At 54.3% G+C, this 20,688-nt stretch overlaps 1 protein-coding gene across 2 annotated transcripts in view; it reads left to right on the top strand.

Annotated features, from left to right (window-relative positions):
* LOC116955775 (neuronal membrane glycoprotein M6-b-like) overlaps positions 1-20,688 on the top strand; it is a 60,309-nt gene that overhangs the window by 22,505 nt on the left and 17,116 nt on the right. For both annotated transcript variants that reach the window (XM_032977097.2, XM_032977095.2), the window contains exons 2-3: positions 5,823-6,009; positions 6,598-6,754. In XM_032977097.2, the coding sequence (XP_032832988.2) occupies positions 5,823-6,009; positions 6,598-6,754 (344 nt within the window). The remainder of the gene's footprint in view (positions 1-5,822; positions 6,010-6,597; positions 6,755-20,688) is intronic.

Genomic DNA, 20,688 nt, shown 5'->3' with positions numbered 1-20,688 from the left:
GGTGGCTAAAGCACATTATGTTGGCACAGTAGGGGGCACAGGTGGTGCATCAGCCAGTCATCTCAGTTAGTCGACCCGTGGCACCTGGGTCTGCCCAGTGACCTCCTGCCAGCGGGCGTTCGACACTTCACGTGGCCTCACGGTGCACATAGCCTGGCACAAGCGTCGTGGTGACGTCAACGCCACTTAGTGGCGAATGGCGGTTGTTGTTGGTTAGGGTTGTGGTTATGGTTGTGGTTATGGTTGTGGTTATGGTTGTGGTTATATATTGGCCGTTGTCTTGGTGGTGGCTGTTGTAGTTATTGTGGTTGGGGTTGTTGTGGTCACTGCTGTGATCGTGCTTGTAATGATGATTATTGCTGCTGATGAAAATGGTAATGTAGCTGCTGCTGATGCTGCTGTTGCTGATGATGCTTCTGCTGATGATGATGCTTCTGCTGATGATGCTGCTGATGCCTCTGCTGCTGCTGATAATGCAGCTGTTGCTACTGCTGATATTGCTAATGCTGCTTCTGCTGATGATGCTGCTGCTGATAATGATGATGCAGCTTTTGCTGCTACTGCTGATGATGCTGCTGCCGATAATGAAGCTGCTGCTGCTGATGCTGCTATTGCTGCTGCTGAAAATGCTTCTGCTGCTGATGCTGCTCATGCAGCTCCTGTTCCTATTGCTGATGATGATGCTGCTGCTGATGATGATGCTGCTGCTGCTGACAATGCAGCTGCTGCTGATGATGATGATCCCGTTGGTGTTGTTGATGAACCTGCAGCTGCCTCCCCTCCCCCCCCCCCACTGTTGATGGGGGAGTGGAAGGGGGGGGGCTCTAATCACGTGGTGCCCTCCCACCCTCCCCTCCACCCCCACCGAGGGGGGGAGAGAGAGAGGGGGGAGCAGCCTCGAGCGCCACGGGGAGAGCAGTGGAGATACAAAGACTGAGTAGAGGGGGGTGGGAGGGGAGGGAGGAGAGGGGAGAGAGGGGAGGGGAGGGAAGGGAGGGGGGAGGGGAGGGAAGGGAGGACGGAGAGGGAGACATCATCAGTAGCAGAATGCATCATCATCAGCATCCATAGCGGTAGCATCAGCAACAGCAACGGCGGTAACATCATCAGCAGCATCATCAGCAGCATCATCAGTTGCATTCCCATTACAATCGCCATCAGTGGCATCAGCAGCATCGCCATCCGCACGGTGGGCAAGAGACGGCAGTGCAGCAATGGATTATTGGATTCGTCTACAGACATTCACGGAGACCCACAGACTCACACAGAGACCCATAGACTCACACAGAGACCCATAGACTCACACAGAGACCCATAGACTCACACAGAGACCCATAGATTCACACAGAGACCCGTAGACTCACACAGAGACCCACAGACTCACACAGAGACCCATAGACTCACACAGAGACCCATAGACTCACACAGAGACCCATAGACTCACACAGAGACCCACAGACTCACACAGAGACCCACAGACTCACACAGAGACCCATAGACTCACACAGAGACCCACAGACTCACACAGAGACCCATAGACTCACACAGAGACCCATAGACTCACACAGAGACCCATAGACTCACACAGAGACCCATAGACTCACACAGAGACCCATAGACTCACACAGAGACCCATAGACTCACACAGAGACCCATAGACTCACACAGAGACCCATAGACTCACACAGAGACCCGTAGACTCACACAGAGACCCATAGACTCACACAGAGACACATAGACTCACACAGAGACCCGTAGACTCACACAGAGACCCGTAGACTCACACAGAGACCCATAGACTCACACAGAGACCCATAGACTCACACAGAGACCCATAGACTCACACAGAGACCCATAGACTCACACAGAGACCCATAGACTCACACAGAGACCCATAGACTCACACAGAGACCCGTAGACTCACACAGAGACCCATAGACTCACACAGAGACCCACAGACTCACACAGAGACCCATAGACTCACACAGAGACCCATAGACTCACACAGAGACCCATAGACTCACACAGAGACCCATAGACTCACAAAGAGACCCATAGACTCACACAGAGACCCATAGACTCACACAGAGACCCATAGACTCACACAGAGATCCATAGACTCACACAGAGACCCATAGACTCAAACAGAGACCCGTAGACTCACACAGCGACCCATAGACTCACACAGAGACCCATAGACTCACACAGAGACCCATAGAGACCCATAGACTCACATAGAGACCCATAGACTCACACAGAGACCCATAGACTCACACAGAGACGCATAGACTCACACAGAGACCCATAGACTCACACAGAGACCCATAGACTCACACAGAGACCCATCGACTCACACAGAGACCCATAGACTCACACAGAGACACAGACTCACACAGAGACCCGTAGACTCACACAGAGACCGATAGACTCACACAGAGACCCATAGACTCACACAGAGACCCATAGACTCACACAGAGATCCATAGACTCACACAGAGACCCATAGACTCACACAGAGACCCATAGACTCACACAGAGACCCATAGACTCACACAGAGACCCATAGACTCACACAGAGACCCATAGACTCACACAGAGACCCACAGACTTACACAGAGACCCATAGACTCACAAAGAGACCCATAGACTCACACAGAGACCCATAGACTCACATAGAGACCCATAGACTCGCTCAGAGACCCATAGACTCACACAGAGACCCATAGACTCACACAGAGACCCATACACTCACACAGAGACCCATAGACTCACACATAGACCCGTAGACTCACACAGAGCCCATAGACTCACACAGAGACCCGTAGACTCACACAGAGACCCGTAGACTCACACAGAGACCCATAGACTCACACAGAGACCCATAGACTCACACAGAGACCCATAGACACACACAGAGACCCATAGACTTACACAGAGACCCATAGACTCACAGAGAGACCCGTCGACTCACACAGAGACCCATAGACTCACACAGAGACCCATAGACTCACACAGAGACACGTAGACTCACACAGAGACCCATAGACTCGCTCAGAGACCGATAGACTCACACAGAGACCCATAGACTCACACAGAGACCCATAGACTCACAGAGAGACCCGTCGACTCACACAGAGACCCATAGACTCACACAGAGACCCATAGACTCACACAGAGACCCATAGACTCACACAGAGACCCATAGACTCGCTCAGAGACCGATAGACTCACACAGAGACCCATAGACTCACACAGAGACCCATAGACTCACACAGAGACCCATAGACTCGCTCAGAGACCGATAGACTCACACAGAGACTCATAGACTCACACAGAGACCCATAGACTCACACAGAGACCCATAGACTCACACAGAGACCCATAGACTCACACAGAGACCCATAGACTCACACAGACACCCATAGACTCACACAGAGACCCATAGACTCACACAGAGACCCAAAGACTCACACAGACACCCGTAGCTTCACACAGAGACCCGTAGACTCACACAGAGACCCATAGACTCACACAGAGACCCATAAACTCACACAGAGACCCATAGACTCACACAGAGACCCATAGACTCGCACAGAGAGCCACAGACTCACACAGAGACCCATAGACTTACACAGAGACCCATAGACTCACACAGACAAGCGTAGACTCACACAGAGACCCGTAGACTCGCATAGAGACCCACAGACTCACACAGAGACCCGTAGACTCGCACAGAGACGCATAGACTCACACAGAGACCCGTAGACTCACACAGAGACCCATAGACTCACACAGAGACCCATAGACTTGCATAGAGACCCAAAGACTCACACAGAGACCCATAGACTCACACAGAGACCCATAGACTCACACAGAGAGCCATAGACTCACACAGAGACCCATAGACTCACACAGACACCCATAGACTCACACATAGACCCATAGACTCACGCAGAGACCCATAGACTCACACAGCCACCCGTAGACTCACACAGAGACCCGTAGACTCACACAGAGTCCCATAGTCTCACACAGAGACCCATAAACTCACACAGAGACCCATAGACTCACACAGAGACCCATAGACTCGCACAGAGAGCCACAGACTCACGCAGAGACCCTTAGACTCACACAGAGACCCATAGACTCACACAGAGACCCATAGACTCACACAGAGACCCATAGACTCACACAGACACCCGTATACTCACACAGAGACCCGTAGACTCGCATAGAGACCCCAGACTCACACAGAGACCCGTAGACTCACACAGAGACCCGTAGACTAACACAGACCCCTAGACTCGCACAGAGACCCACAGATTCAGACAGAGACCCATAGACTCGCACAGAGACCCACAGATTCAGACAGAGACCGATAGACTCGCACAGAGACCCATAGACTCGCACATAGACCCATAGACTCGCATAGAGATCCATAAACTCGCACAGAGAGCCATAGACTCAGAGACCCATAGGCTCACACAGAGACCCATACATTCGCTCAGAGACCCACAGATTCACACAGAGACTCATAGACTCGCACAGACCCACAGACTCGCACAGAGACCCATAGACTCGCTCAGAGACACATAGACTCACTCAGAGACCCACAGACTCACACAGAGACCCATAGACTCGCACAGAAACCCACAGACTCACACAGACCCCTAGACTCGCACAGAGACTCACAGACTCACACAGAGACCCACAGACTCACACAGAGACCCACAGACTCACACAGAGACGCCTAGTCTCGCTGATAGACCCATAGACTCACACAGAGACCCACAGACTCACACAAAGACCCACAGACTCACACAGAGACCCACAGACTCACACACAGACCCACAGACTCCTATAGAGACCCACAGACTCACACAGAGACCCATAGACTCACACAGAGACCCATAGACTCGCACAGAGACCCATACACTCACACAAAGACCCAAAGACTCGCATAGAGACCCACAGACTCACACAGAGACCCACAGACTCACACAGAGACCCACAGACTCACACAGAGACCCATAGACTCACACAGAGACCCATAGACTCGCACAGAGACCGATACACTCACACAGAGACCCAAAGACTCGCATAGAGACCCACAGACTCACACAGAGACCCACAGACTCACCACAGAGACCCATAGACTCACACAGAGACCCGTAGACTCACACAGACCCCTAGACTCGCACAGAGACCCACAGATTCAGACAGAGACCCATAGACTCACACAGAGACCCATAGACTCACACAGAGACCCATAGACTCACACCGAGACTGATAGACTCACACATAGACCCATAGACTCACACAGAGACCCATAGACTCACACAGAGACCCATAGACTCACACAGAGACCCATAGACTCACACAGAGACCCATAGACTCACACAGACATCCATAGACTCACACAGAGACCCATAGACTCACACAGAGACCCGTAGACTCACACAGAGACCCATAGACTCACACAGAGACCCACAGATTCAGACAGAGACCCATAGACTAACACAGAGACCCACAGACTCACACAGAGACCCGTAGACTCACACAGAGACCCGTAGACTCGCATAGAGACCCACAGACTCACACAGAGACCCATAGACTCGCACAGAGACCCATAGACTCACACAGAGACCCATAGACTCGCTCAGAGACCGATAGACTCACACAGAGACCCATAGACTCACACAGAGACCCACAAACTCACACAGAGACCCACAGACTTGCATAAAGACCCATAGACTCACACAGAGACCACGACCCCCTTCTGTGCCCCCCCCGTGCCCCCCGTGCCCCCCCCCACCCCGCAGGCTGTGCGGAGTGCTGTGTGCGCTGCCTGGGCGGGGTGCCCTACGCCTCCCTGCTGGCCACTGTGCTGTGCTACGCGGGGGTGGCGCTCTTCTGTGGTGGGGGCCACGAGGCGCTGTCGGGGACGCTGGCGCTGCTGCAGGCCGACTTCGGCTTCCCGCACGACCCCGACGTCCTCTTCTTCACCGTGTGCGTCCCCCGTGACTTCGCACCGCGACCTTTCGCCCTGACCTCACCGCGACCTCACCGCGACCTTTCACCCTGACCGCACCGCGACCTTTCGCCCTGACCTCACCGCGACCTCACCGCGACCTTTCACCCAGACGCTGACCCTGACAACATGATCCTCACCATGACCCAACCCTCACCCTGACGCTCACCACGAGCCTCTCCGCGCGACTCTGCACGCTCACGAATCTCTCGTAATGCCTCCACGTGTCTCTCGTAATGCCTCCACGTGTCATCCCGTCTCCCTGCGTGTCTCCCACTCCACGTGTCATCCCGTCTCCCCGCTTGTCTCCCACCCCGCGTGTCTCCCGCCCCGCGTGTCTCCCGCCCCACGTGTCTCCCCGCGTGTCTCCCCGCGTGTCTCCCGCCCCACGTGTCTCCCGCCCCACGTGTCTCCCCGCGTGTCTCCCCGCGTGTCTCCCGCCCCACGTGTCTCCCGCCCCACGTGTCTCCCCGCGTGTCTCCCGCCCCACGTGTCTCCCGCCCCACGTGTCTCCCTGCGTGTCTCCCGCCCCACGTGTCTCCCGCCCCGCGTGTCTCCCGCCACAGCGTGGAGGTGGTGAGGTTCGTGATCTACGGCGTGGCGGCCGCCTTCTTCCTGTACGGGGTGCTGCTCTTCACCGAGGGATTCTTCACCACCGCCTCCATCCGGGACTCCGGCGGCGACTTCAAGACGTCGGCGTGCGGGCGCTGCGTCAGCGCATGGGTCGGCGGCGCACGCACGACTCCCATCCCCACCACCACCAGTCACACACTCACACAGTCACACACTCACACAGTCACACACTCACACAGTCACACACTCACCCAGTCACACAGTCACACACTCACCCAGTCACACACTCACCCAGTCACACACTCACACAGTCACACACTCACCCAGTCACACACTCACACAGTCACACACTCACACAGTCACACACTCACACAGTCACACACTCACACAGTCACACACTCACACACTCACACACTCACCCAGTCACACACTCACACACTCACACACTCACACGCTCACACAGTCACACACTCACCCAGTCACACAGTCACACACTCACCCAGTCACACACTCACCCAGTCACACACTCACACAGTCACACACTCACCCAGTCACACACTCACACAGTCACACACTCACACAGTCACACACTCACACAGTCACACACTCACACAGTCACACACTCACACACTCACACACTCACCCAGTCACACACTCACACACTCACACACTCACACGCTCACACAGTCACACACTCACACAGTCACACACTCACACACTCACACAGTCACACACTCACACAGTCACACAGTCACACACTCACACACTCACCCAGTCACACAGTCACACACTCACACAGTCACACAGTCACACACTCACACACTCACCCAGTCACACACTCACACAGTCACACAGTCACACACTCACACACTCACCCAGTCACACACTCACACACTCACACACTCACACACTCACACAGTCACACACTCACCCAGTCACACAGTCACACACTCACCCAGTCACACACTCACCCAGTCACACACTCACACAGTCACACACTCACACAGTCACACACTCACACAGTCACACACTCACACAGTCACACACTCACACAGTCACACACTCACACAGTCACACACTCACACACTCACACACTCACCCAGTCACACACTCACACACTCACACACTCACACGCTCACACAGTCACACACTCACACAGTCACACACTCACACACTCACACAGTCACACACTCACACAGTCACACAGTCACACACTCACACACTCACCCAGTCACACAGTCACACAGTCACACAGTCACACACTCACACACTCACCCAGTCACACAGTCACACACTCACCCAGTCACACACTCACCCAGTCACACACTCACCCAGTCACACGCTCACACAGTCACACACTCACCCAGTCACACACTCACACACTCACACACTCACACAGTCACACACTCACACACTCACACACTCACCCAGTCACACACTCACACAGTCACACACTCACACAGTCACACAGTCACACACTCACCCAGTCACACAGTCACACAGTCACACACTCACACACTCACACGCTCACACAGTCACACACTCACACAGTCACACACTCACCCAGTCACACAGTCACACACTCACACAGTCACACACTCACCCAGTCACACACTCACACAGTCACACACTCACACAGTCACACACTCACACGCTCACACACTCACCCAGTAACACACTCACACAGTCACACACTCACCCAGTCACACACTCACACAGTCACACAGTCACACACTCACCCAGTCACACACTCACACAGTCACACACTCACACAGTCACACACTCACCCAGTCACACACTCACCCAGTCACACACTCACACAGTCACACACTCACACACTCACCCAGTCACACAGTCACACTCACCCAGTCACACACTCACACACTCACACAGTCACACAGTCACACACTCACACAGTCACACACTCACACAGTCACACGCTCACCCATTCACACACTCACACGGTCACACACTCACACAGTCACACACTCACCCAGTCACACACTCACCCAGTCACACACTCACACAGTCACACACTCACCCAGTCACACACTCACACACTCACCCAGTCACACACTCACACAGTCACAAACTCACCCAGTCACACACTCACCCAGTCACACACTCACCCAGTCACACACTCACACAGTCACACACTCACACAGTCACACGCTCACACAGTCACACACTCACCCAGTCACACACTCACACAGTCACACACTCACCCAGTCACACACTCACACAGTCACACACTCACACAGTCACACACTCACACAGTCACACACTCACCCAGTCACACACTCACCCAGTCACACGCTCACACAGTCACACACTCACACAGTCACACACTCACACACTCACACAGTCACACACTCACACAGTCACACAGTCACACACTCACACAGTCACACACTCACACACTCACACAGTCACACACTCACCCAGTCACACACTCACACAGTCACACACTCACACACTCACCCAGTCACACACTCACCCAGTCACACGCTCACACAGTCACACACTCACCCAGTCACACGCTCACAGAGTCACACGCTCACCCAGTCACACACTCACCCGGTCACACACTCACACGGTCACACACTCACCCAGTCACACACTCACCCAGTCACACACTCACCCAGTCACACGCTCACCCATTCACACACTCACACGGTCACACACTCACACAGTCACACACTCACCCAGTCACACACTCACCCAGTCACACACTCACACAGTCACACACTCACCCAGTCACACACTCACACAGTCACACACTCACATAGTCACACACTCACCCAGTCACACACTCACCCGGTTACACACTCACACGGTCACACACTCACCCAGTCACACACTCACCCAGTCACACACTCACCCAGTCACACACTCACCCAGTCACACGCTCACACAGTCACACACTCACCCAGTCACACACTCACCCAGTCACACACTCACCCAGTCACACATTCACCCAGTCACACACTCCCACAGTCACACACTCACCCAGTCACACACTCACACAGTCACACACTCACAGAGTCACACGCTCACCCGGTCACATGCTCACCCGGTCACACGCTCACCCGGTCACACGCTCACACAGTCACACACTCACCCAGTCACACACTCACCCAGTCACACGCTCACCCAGTCACACGCTCACCCAGTCACACACTCACACAGTCACACGCTCACACAGTCACACACTCACCCAGTCACACGCTCACACAGTCACACACTCACCCAGTCACATGCTCACACAGTCACACGCTCACACAGTCACACAGTCACACACTCCCACATTCACACACTCACCCAGTCACACGCTCACACAGTCACACACTCACACAGTCACACGCTCACCCAGTCACACGCTCACACAGTCACACACTCACCCAGTCACACACTCACCCAGTCACACACTCACCCAGTCACACACTCACCCAGTCACACACTCACACAGTCACACACTCACACAGTCACACGCTCACCCAGTCACACGCTCACCCCGTCACACACTCACACAGTCACACACTCACCCAGTCACACACTCACCCAGTCACACACTCACCCGGTCACACACTCACCCAGTCACACACTCACCCAGTCACACGCTCACCCAGTTACACACTCACACAGTCACACACTCACCCGGTCACACACTCACCCGGTCACACACTCACCCAGTCACACGCTCACCCAGTCACACGCTCACACAGTCACACACTCACCCGGTCACACACTCACCCGGTCACACGCTCACACAGTCACACACTCACAGAGTCACACACTCACAGAGTCACACACTCACCCAGTCACACACTCACCCAGTCACACACTCACACAGTCACACACTCACCCAGTCACACACTCACCCAGTCACACACTCACACAGTCACACACTCACACGGTCACACACTCACCCGGTCACACACTCACACAGTCACACACTCACACGGTCACACACTCACACAGTCACACACTCACAGAGTCACACACTCACACAGTCACACACTCACCCGGTCACACACTCACACAGTCACACACTCACACAGTCACACGCTCACCCAGTCACACACTCACACAGTCACACACTCACCCAGTCACACACTCACCCAGTCACACACTCACCCAGTCACACACTCACCCAGTCACACACTCACACGGTCACACACTCACCCATTCACACACTCACACAGTCACACACTCACCCAGTCACACACTCACCCGGTCACACACTCACACAGTCACACACTCACCCGGTCACACACTCACACAGTCACACACTCACACGCTCACCCAGTCACACACTCACACAGTCACACGCTCACACAGTCACACACTCACACAGTCACACACTCACCCAGTCACACACTCACCCAGTCACACACTCACCCAGTCACACACTCACCCAGTCACACGCTCACACAGTCACACAATCACACAGTCACACGCTCACACAGTCACACACTCACACAGTCACACACTCACCCAGTCACACACTCACACGGTCACACACTCACCCATTCACACACTCACACAGTCACACACTCACCCAGTCACACACTCACACGGTCACACACTCACCCAGTCACACACTCACCCAGCCACACACTCACCCAGGCACACACTCACACAGTCACACGCTGACCCAGTCACACACTCACACAGTCACACGCTCACCCAGTCACACACTCACACAGTCACACACTCACCCAGTCACACACTCACCCAGTCACACTCTCACCCGGTCACACACTCACCAAGTCACACACTCACCCAGTCACACTCTCACACAGTCAACACACTCACACAGTCACACACTCACCCAGTCACACACTCACCCAGTCACACACTCACAGAGTCACACACTCACCCAGTCACACACTCACACAGTCACACACTCACACAGTCACACACTCACCCAGTCACACACTCACCCAGTCACACGCTCACACAGTCACACACTCACACAGTCACACACTCACCCGGTCACACACTCACCCAGTCACACACTCACCCAGTCACACACTCACCCAGTCACACACTCACACAGTCACACACTCACCCAGTCACACACTCACCCAGTCACACTCTCACCCGGTCACACACTCACCCAGTCACACACTCACCCAGTCACACACTCACCCAGTCACACACTCACACAGTCACACACTCACACAGTCACACACTCACCCAGTCACACACTCACCCAGTCACACAGTCACCCTGTCACACACTCACCCAGTCACACACTCACCCAGTCACACACTCACCCAGCCACACACTCACACGGTCACACACTCACACAGTCACACGCTCACCCGGTCACACACTCACCCAGTCACACGCTCACCCAGTCACACACTCACCCAGTCACACACTCACCCAGTCACACTCTCACACAGTCACACACTCACACAGTCACACACTCACCCAGTCACACACTCACACAGTCACACACTCACCCAGTCACACACTCACTCATTCACACACTCACACGGTCACACACTCACACAGTCACACACTCACCCAGTCACACACTCACACAGTCACACACTCACCCAGTCACACACTCACACAGTCACACGCTCACACAGTCACACACTCACCCGGTCACACGCTCACACAGTCACACACTCACCCAGTCACACACTCACCCAGTCACACACTCACCCAGTCACACACTCACACACTCATACGGTCACACACTCACACAGTCACACACTCACCCAGTCACACACTCACCCAGTCACACACTCACCCATTCACACACTCACCCAGTCACACGCTCACACAGTCACACACTCACACAGTCACACGCTCACACAGTCACACGCTCACCCAGTCACACACTCACCCAGTCACACACTCACCCAGTCACACACTCACACAGTCACACACTCACCCAGTCACACACTCACCCAGTCACACACTCACACAGTCACACACTCAACCTGTCACACACTCACCCAGTCACACACTCACACAGTCACACACTCACCCAGTCACACACTCACACAGTCACACACTCACCCAGTCACACACTCAGTCACATACTCACACAGTCACACACTCACCCGGTCAACACTCACACGGTCACACACTCACTCAGTCACACACTCACCCAGTCACACACTCACCCGGTCACACACTCACACAGTCACAGAGTCACACACTCACACAGTCACACACTCACACAGTCAACACACTCACACAGTCACACACTCACACAGTCACACACTCACCCAGTCACACACTCACCCAGTCACACACTCACCCAGTCACACACTCACCCAGTCACACACTCACCCAGTCACACACTCACACAGTCACACGCTCACACAGTCACACACTCACCCAGTCACACACTCACAGAGTCACACACTCACACAGTCACACGCTCACACAGTCACACACTCACCCATTCACACACTCACCCAGTCACACACTCACCCAGTCACACACTCACACAGTCACACACTCACCCAGTCACACACTCACCCAGTCACACACTCACACAGTCACACACTCACACAGTCAACACACTCACACAGTCACACACTCACCCATTCACACACTCACCCAGTCACACACTCACCCAGTCACACACTCACCCAGTCACACACTCACACAGTCACACACTCACACAGTCAACACACTCACACAGTCACACACTCACACAGTCACACACTCACCCGGTCACACACTCACCCAGTCACACACTCACACAGTCACACTCTCACACAGTCACACTCTCACACAGTCAACACACTCACACAGTCACACACTCACACAGTCACACACTCACCCAGTCACACACTCACACAGTCACACACTCACACAGTCAACACACTCACACAGTCACACACTCACCCATTCACACACTCACACAGTCACACACTCACACAGTCACACACTCACCCAGTCACACACTCACACAGTCACACACTCACACAGTCACACACTCACACAGTCACACACTCACCCATTCACACACTCACACAGTCACACACTCACCCAGTCACACACTCACCCAGTCACACACTCACACAGTCACACACTCACCCAGTCACACACTCACACAGTCACACACTCACACAGTCACACACTCACACAGTCACACACTCACCCAGTCACACACTCACACAGTCACACTCACCCAGTCACACACTCACACACTCACACAGTCACACAGTCACACACTCACACAGTCACACACTCACACAGTCACACGCTCACCCATTCACACACTCACACGGTCACACACTCACACAGTCACACACTCACCCAGTCACACACTCACCCAGTCACACACTCACACAGTCACACACTCACCCAGTCACACACTCACACACTCACCCAGTCACACACTCACACAGTCACAAACTCACCCAGTCACACACTCACCCAGTCACACACTCACCCAGTCACACACTCACACAGTCACACACTCACACAGTCACACGCTCACACAGTCACACACTCACCCAGTCACACACTCACACAGTCACACACTCACCCAGTCACACACTCACACAGTCACACACTCACACAGTCACACACTCACACAGTCACACACTCACCCAGTCACACACTCACCCAGTCACACGCTCACACAGTCACACACTCACACAGTCACACACTCACACACTCACACAGTCACACACTCACACAGTCACACAGTCACACACTCACACAGTCACACACTCACACACTCACACAGTCACACACTCACCCAGTCACACACTCACACAGTCACACACTCACACACTCACCCAGTCACACACTCACCCAGTCACACGCTCACACAGTCACACACTCACCCAGTCACACGCTCACAGAGTCACACGCTCACCCAGTCACACACTCACCCGGTCACACACTCACACGGTCACACACTCACCCAGTCACACACTCACCCAGTCACACACTCACCCAGTCACACGCTCACCCATTCACACACTCACACGGTCACACACTCACACAGTCACACACTCACCCAGTCACACACTCACCCAGTCACACACTCACACAGTCACACACTCACCCAGTCACACACTCACACAGTCACACACTCACATAGTCACACACTCACCCAGTCACACACTCACCCGGTTACACACTCACACGGTCACACACTCACCCAGTCACACACTCACCCAGTCACACACTCACCCAGTCACACACTCACCCAGTCACACGCTCACACAGTCACACACTCACCCAGTCACACACTCACCCAGTCACACACTCACCCAGTCACACATTCACCCAGTCACACACTCCCACAGTCACACACTCACCCAGTCACACACTCACACAGTCACACACTCACAGAGTCACACGCTCACCCGGTCACATGCTCACCCGGTTACACGCTCACCCGGTCACACGCTCACACAGTCACACACTCACCCAGTCACACACTCACCCAGTCACACGCTCACCCAGTCACACGCTCACCCAGTCACACACTCACACAGTCACACGCTCACACAGTCACACACTCACCCAGTCACACGCTCACACAGTCACACACTCACCCAGTCACATGCTCACACAGTCACACGCTCACACAGTCACACAGTCACACACTCCCACATTCACACACTCACCCAGTCACACGCTCACACAGTCACACACTCACACAGTCACACGCTCACCCAGTCACACGCTCACACAGTCACACACTCACCCAGTCACACACTCACCCAGTCACACACTCACCCAGTCACACACTCACCCAGTCACACACTCACACAGTCACACACTCACACAGTCACACGCTCACCCAGTCACACGCTCACCCCGTCACACACTCACACAGTCACACACTCACCCAGTCACACACTCACCCAGTCACACACTCACCCGGTCACACACTCACCCAGTCACACACTCACCCAGTCACACGCTCACCCAGTTACACACTCACACAGTCACACACTCACCCGGTCACACACTCACCCGGTCACACACTCACCCAGTCACACGCTCACCCAGTCACACGCTCACACAGTCACACACTCACCCGGTCACACACTCACCCGGTCACACGCTCACACAGTCACACACTCACAGAGTCACACACTCACAGAGTCACACACTCACCCAGTCACACACTCACCCAGTCACACACTCACACAGTCACACACTCACCCAGTCACACACTCACCCAGTCACACACTCACACAGTCACACACTCACACGGTCACACACTCACCCGGTCACACACTCACACAGTCACACACTCACACGGTCACACACTCACACAGTCACACACTCACAGAGTCACACACTCACACAGTCACACACTCACCCGGTCACACACTCACACAGTCACACACTCACACAGTCACACGCTCACCCAGTCACACACTCACACAGTCACACACTCACCCAGTCACACACTCACCCAGTCACACACTCACCCAGTCACACACTCACCCAGTCACACACTCACACGGTCACACACTCACCCATTCACACACTCACACAGTCACACACTCACCCAGTCACACACTCACCCGGTCACACACTCACACAGTCACACACTCACCCGGTCACACACTCACACAGTCACACACTCACACGCTCACCCAGTCACACACTCACACAGTCACACGCTCACACAGTCACACACTCACACAGTCACACACTCACCCAGTCACACACTCACCCAGTCACACACTCACCCAGTCACACACTCACCCAGTCACACGCTCACACAGTCACACAATCACACAGTCACACGCTCACACAGTCACACACTCACACAGTCACACACTCACCCAGTCACACACTCACACGGTCACACACTCACCCATTCACACACTCACACAGTCACACACTCACGCAGTCACACACTCACACGGTCACACACTCACCCAGTCACACACTCACCCAGCCACACACTCACCCAGGCACACACTCACACAGTCACACGCTGACCCAGTCACACACTCACACAGTCACACGCTCACCCAGTCACACACTCACACAGTCACACACTCACCCAGTCACACACTCACCCAGTCACACTCTCACCCGGTCACACACTCACCAAGTCACACACTCACCCAGTCACACTCTCACACAGTCAACACACTCACACAGTCACACACTCACCCAGTCACACACTCACCCAGTCACACACTCACAGAGTCACACACTCACCCAGTCACACACTCACACAGTCACACACTCACACAGTCACACACTCACCCAGTCACACACTCACCCAGTCACACGCTCACACAGTCACACACTCACACAGTCACACACTCACCCGGTCACACACTCACCCAGTCACACACTCACCCAGTCACACACTCACCCAGTCACACACTCACACAGTCACACACTCACCCAGTCACACACTCACCCAGTCACACTCTCACCCGGTCACACACTCACCCAGTCACACACTCACCCAGTCACACACTCACCCAGTCACACACTCACACAGTCACACACTCACACAGTCACACACTCACCCAGTCACACACTCACCCAGTCACACAGTCACCCTGTCACACACTCACCCAGTCACACACTCACCCAGTCACACACTCACCCAGCCACACACTCACACGGTCACACACTCACACAGTCACACGCTCACCCGGTCACACACTCACCCAGTCACACGCTCACCCAGTCACACACTCACCCAGTCACACACTCACCCAGTCACACTCTCACACAGTCACACACTCACACAGTCACACACTCACCCAGTCACACACTCACACAGTCACACACTCACCCAGTCACACACTCACTCATTCACACACTCACACGGTCACACACTCACACAGTCACACACTCACCCAGTCACACACTCACACAGTCACACACTCACCCAGTCACACACTCACACAGTCACACGCTCACACAGTCACACACTCACCCGGTCACACGCTCACACAGTCACACACTCACCCAGTCACACACTCACCCAGTCACACACTCACCCAGTCACACACTCACACACTCATACGGTCACACACTCACACAGTCACACACTCACCCAGTCACACACTCACCCAGTCACACACTCACCCATTCACACACTCACCCAGTCACACGCTCACACAGTCACACACTCACACAGTCACACGCTCACACAGTCACACGCTCACCCAGTCACACACTCACCCAGTCACACACTCACCCAGTCACACACTCACACAGTCACACACTCACCCAGTCACACACTCACCCAGTCACACACTCACACAGTCACACACTCAACCTGTCACACACTCACCCAGTCACACACTCACACAGTCACACACTCACCCAGTCACACACTCACACAGTCACACACTCACCCAGTCACACACTCAGTCACATACTCACACAGTCACACACTCACCCGGTCAACACTCACACGGTCACACACTCACTCAGTCACACACTCACCCAGTCACACACTCACCCGGTCACACACTCACACAGTCACAGAGTCACACACTCACACAGTCACACACTCACACAGTCAACACACTCACACAGTCACACACTCACACAGTCACACACTCACCCAGTCACACACTCACCCAGTCACACACTCACCCAGTCACACACTCACCCAGTCACACACTCACCCAGTCACACACTCACACAGTCACACGCTCACACAGTCACACACTCACCCAGTCACACACTCACAGAGTCACACACTCACACAGTCACACGCTCACACAGTCACACACTCACCCATTCACACACTCACCCAGTCACACACTCACCCAGTCACACACTCACACAGTCACACACTCACCCAGTCACACACTCACCCAGTCACACACTCACACAGTCACACACTCACACAGTCAACACACTCACACAGTCACACACTCACCCATTCACACACTCACCCAGTCACACACTCACCCAGTCACACACTCACCCAGTCACACACTCACACAGTCACACACTCACACAGTCAACACACTCACACAGTCACACACTCACACAGTCACACACTCACCCGGTCACACACTCACCCAGTCACACACTCACACAGTCACACTCTCACACAGTCACACTCTCACACAGTCAACACACTCACACAGTCACACACTCACACAGTCACACACTCACCCAGTCACACACTCACACAGTCACACACTCACACAGTCAACACACTCACACAGTCACACACTCACCCATTCACACACTCACACAGTCACACACTCACACAGTCACACACTCACCCAGTCACACACTCACACAGTCACACACTCACACAGTCACACACTCACACAGTCACACACTCACCCATTCACACACTCACACAGTCACACACTCACCCAGTCACACACTCACCCAGTCACACACTCACACAGTCACACACTCACCCAGTCACACACTCACACAGTCACACACTCACACAGTCACACACTCACACAGTCACACACTCACCCAGTCACACACTCACACAGTCACACACTCACCCAGTCACACACTCACACAGTCACACACTCACACAGTCACACACTCACCCAGTCACACACTCACACAGTCACACACTCACCCAGTCACACACTCACCCAGTCACACACTCACACAGTCACACACTCACCCAGTCACACACTCACCCAGTCACACACTCACACGGTCACACACTCACCTAGTCACACGCTCACCCAGTCACACACTCACCCAGTCACACAGTCACACACTCACACTCTCACACAGTCACACACTCACCCGGTCACACACTCACCCAGTCACACAGTCACACACTCACACTCTCACACAGTCACACGCTCACCCAGTCACACACTCACCCAGTCACACACTCACCCAGTCACACACTCACACAGTCACACACTCACACAGTCACACACTCACACAGTCACACACTCACACAGTCAACACACTCACCCAGTCACACACTCACCCAGTCACACACTCACACAGCCACACACTCACACAGTCACACACTCACACACTCACCCAGTCACCCAGTCACACACTCACACAGTCACACTCTCACACAGTCACACACTCACACAGTCACACACTCACACAGTCACACACTCACACAGTCACACTCTCACACAGTCACACGCTCACACAGTCACACACTCACACAGTCAACACTCACCCATTCACACACTCACACAGTCACACACTCACCCAGTCACACACTCACACAGTCACACGCTCACACAGTCAACACACTCACCCAGTCACACCCTCACACAGTCACACCCTCACACAGTCACACACTCACCCATTCACACACTCACCCAGTCACACACTCACACAGTCACACTCTCACACAGTCAACACACTCACCCAGTCACACTCTCACACAGTCAACACTCACCCATTCACACACTCACACAGTCACACACTCACCCAGTCACACACTCACACAGTCACACGCTCACCCAGTCACACACTCACCCAGTCACACACTCACCCAGTCACACACTCACACAGTCACACACTCACACAGTCACACACTCACACAGTCACACACTCACACAGTCAACACACTCACCCAGTCACACACTCACCCAGTCACACACTCACACAGCCACACACTCACACAGTCACACACTCACACACTCACCCAGTCACCCAGTCACACACTCACACAGTCACACTCTCACACAGTCACACACTCACACAGTCACACACTCACACAGTCACACACTCACACAGTCACACTCTCACACAGTCACACGCTCACACAGTCACACACTCACACAGTCAACACCAGCTGCGATCGTCTGCACCGTTCATGGGCCTCCCCGAGTCCGACCCGTCCACCCATGAGCACGTGGCGCGGCGCCTCCTCAGCGTACCCACTCGGGAGACAAAGACGGCCCGGGACGGGCGTGACCGCGCGTGGTGCACACCAACCCGCACCCTCGGCTCCCTCGGCGTGTCACCGTGGCGGGGGGCTTCTCAGGCGACACTCGCTGACCGCACTTGCACCCAAAAGTCTATTGAGGCTGCACTGTCCTGGGGGGATGGGGGAGGTGGAACCTTTGGGGGGTGTTTTTTTATATTGTTATTGTTGTTATTGTTGTTGTTATTGTTGTTGTTGT

The sequence above is a fragment of the Petromyzon marinus genome, chromosome 61 (genome assembly GCF_048934315.1).
Source record: "Petromyzon marinus isolate PM22_M1 ecotype Great Lakes invasive population chromosome 61, UKy_Petmar_22M1.pri1.0, whole genome shotgun sequence".
NCBI lineage: Eukaryota > Metazoa > Chordata > Hyperoartia > Petromyzontiformes > Petromyzontidae > Petromyzon > Petromyzon marinus.
The sequence above is the reverse complement of the archived record's forward strand: the minus strand, read 5'-3'. Positions and strand labels throughout refer to the sequence as shown.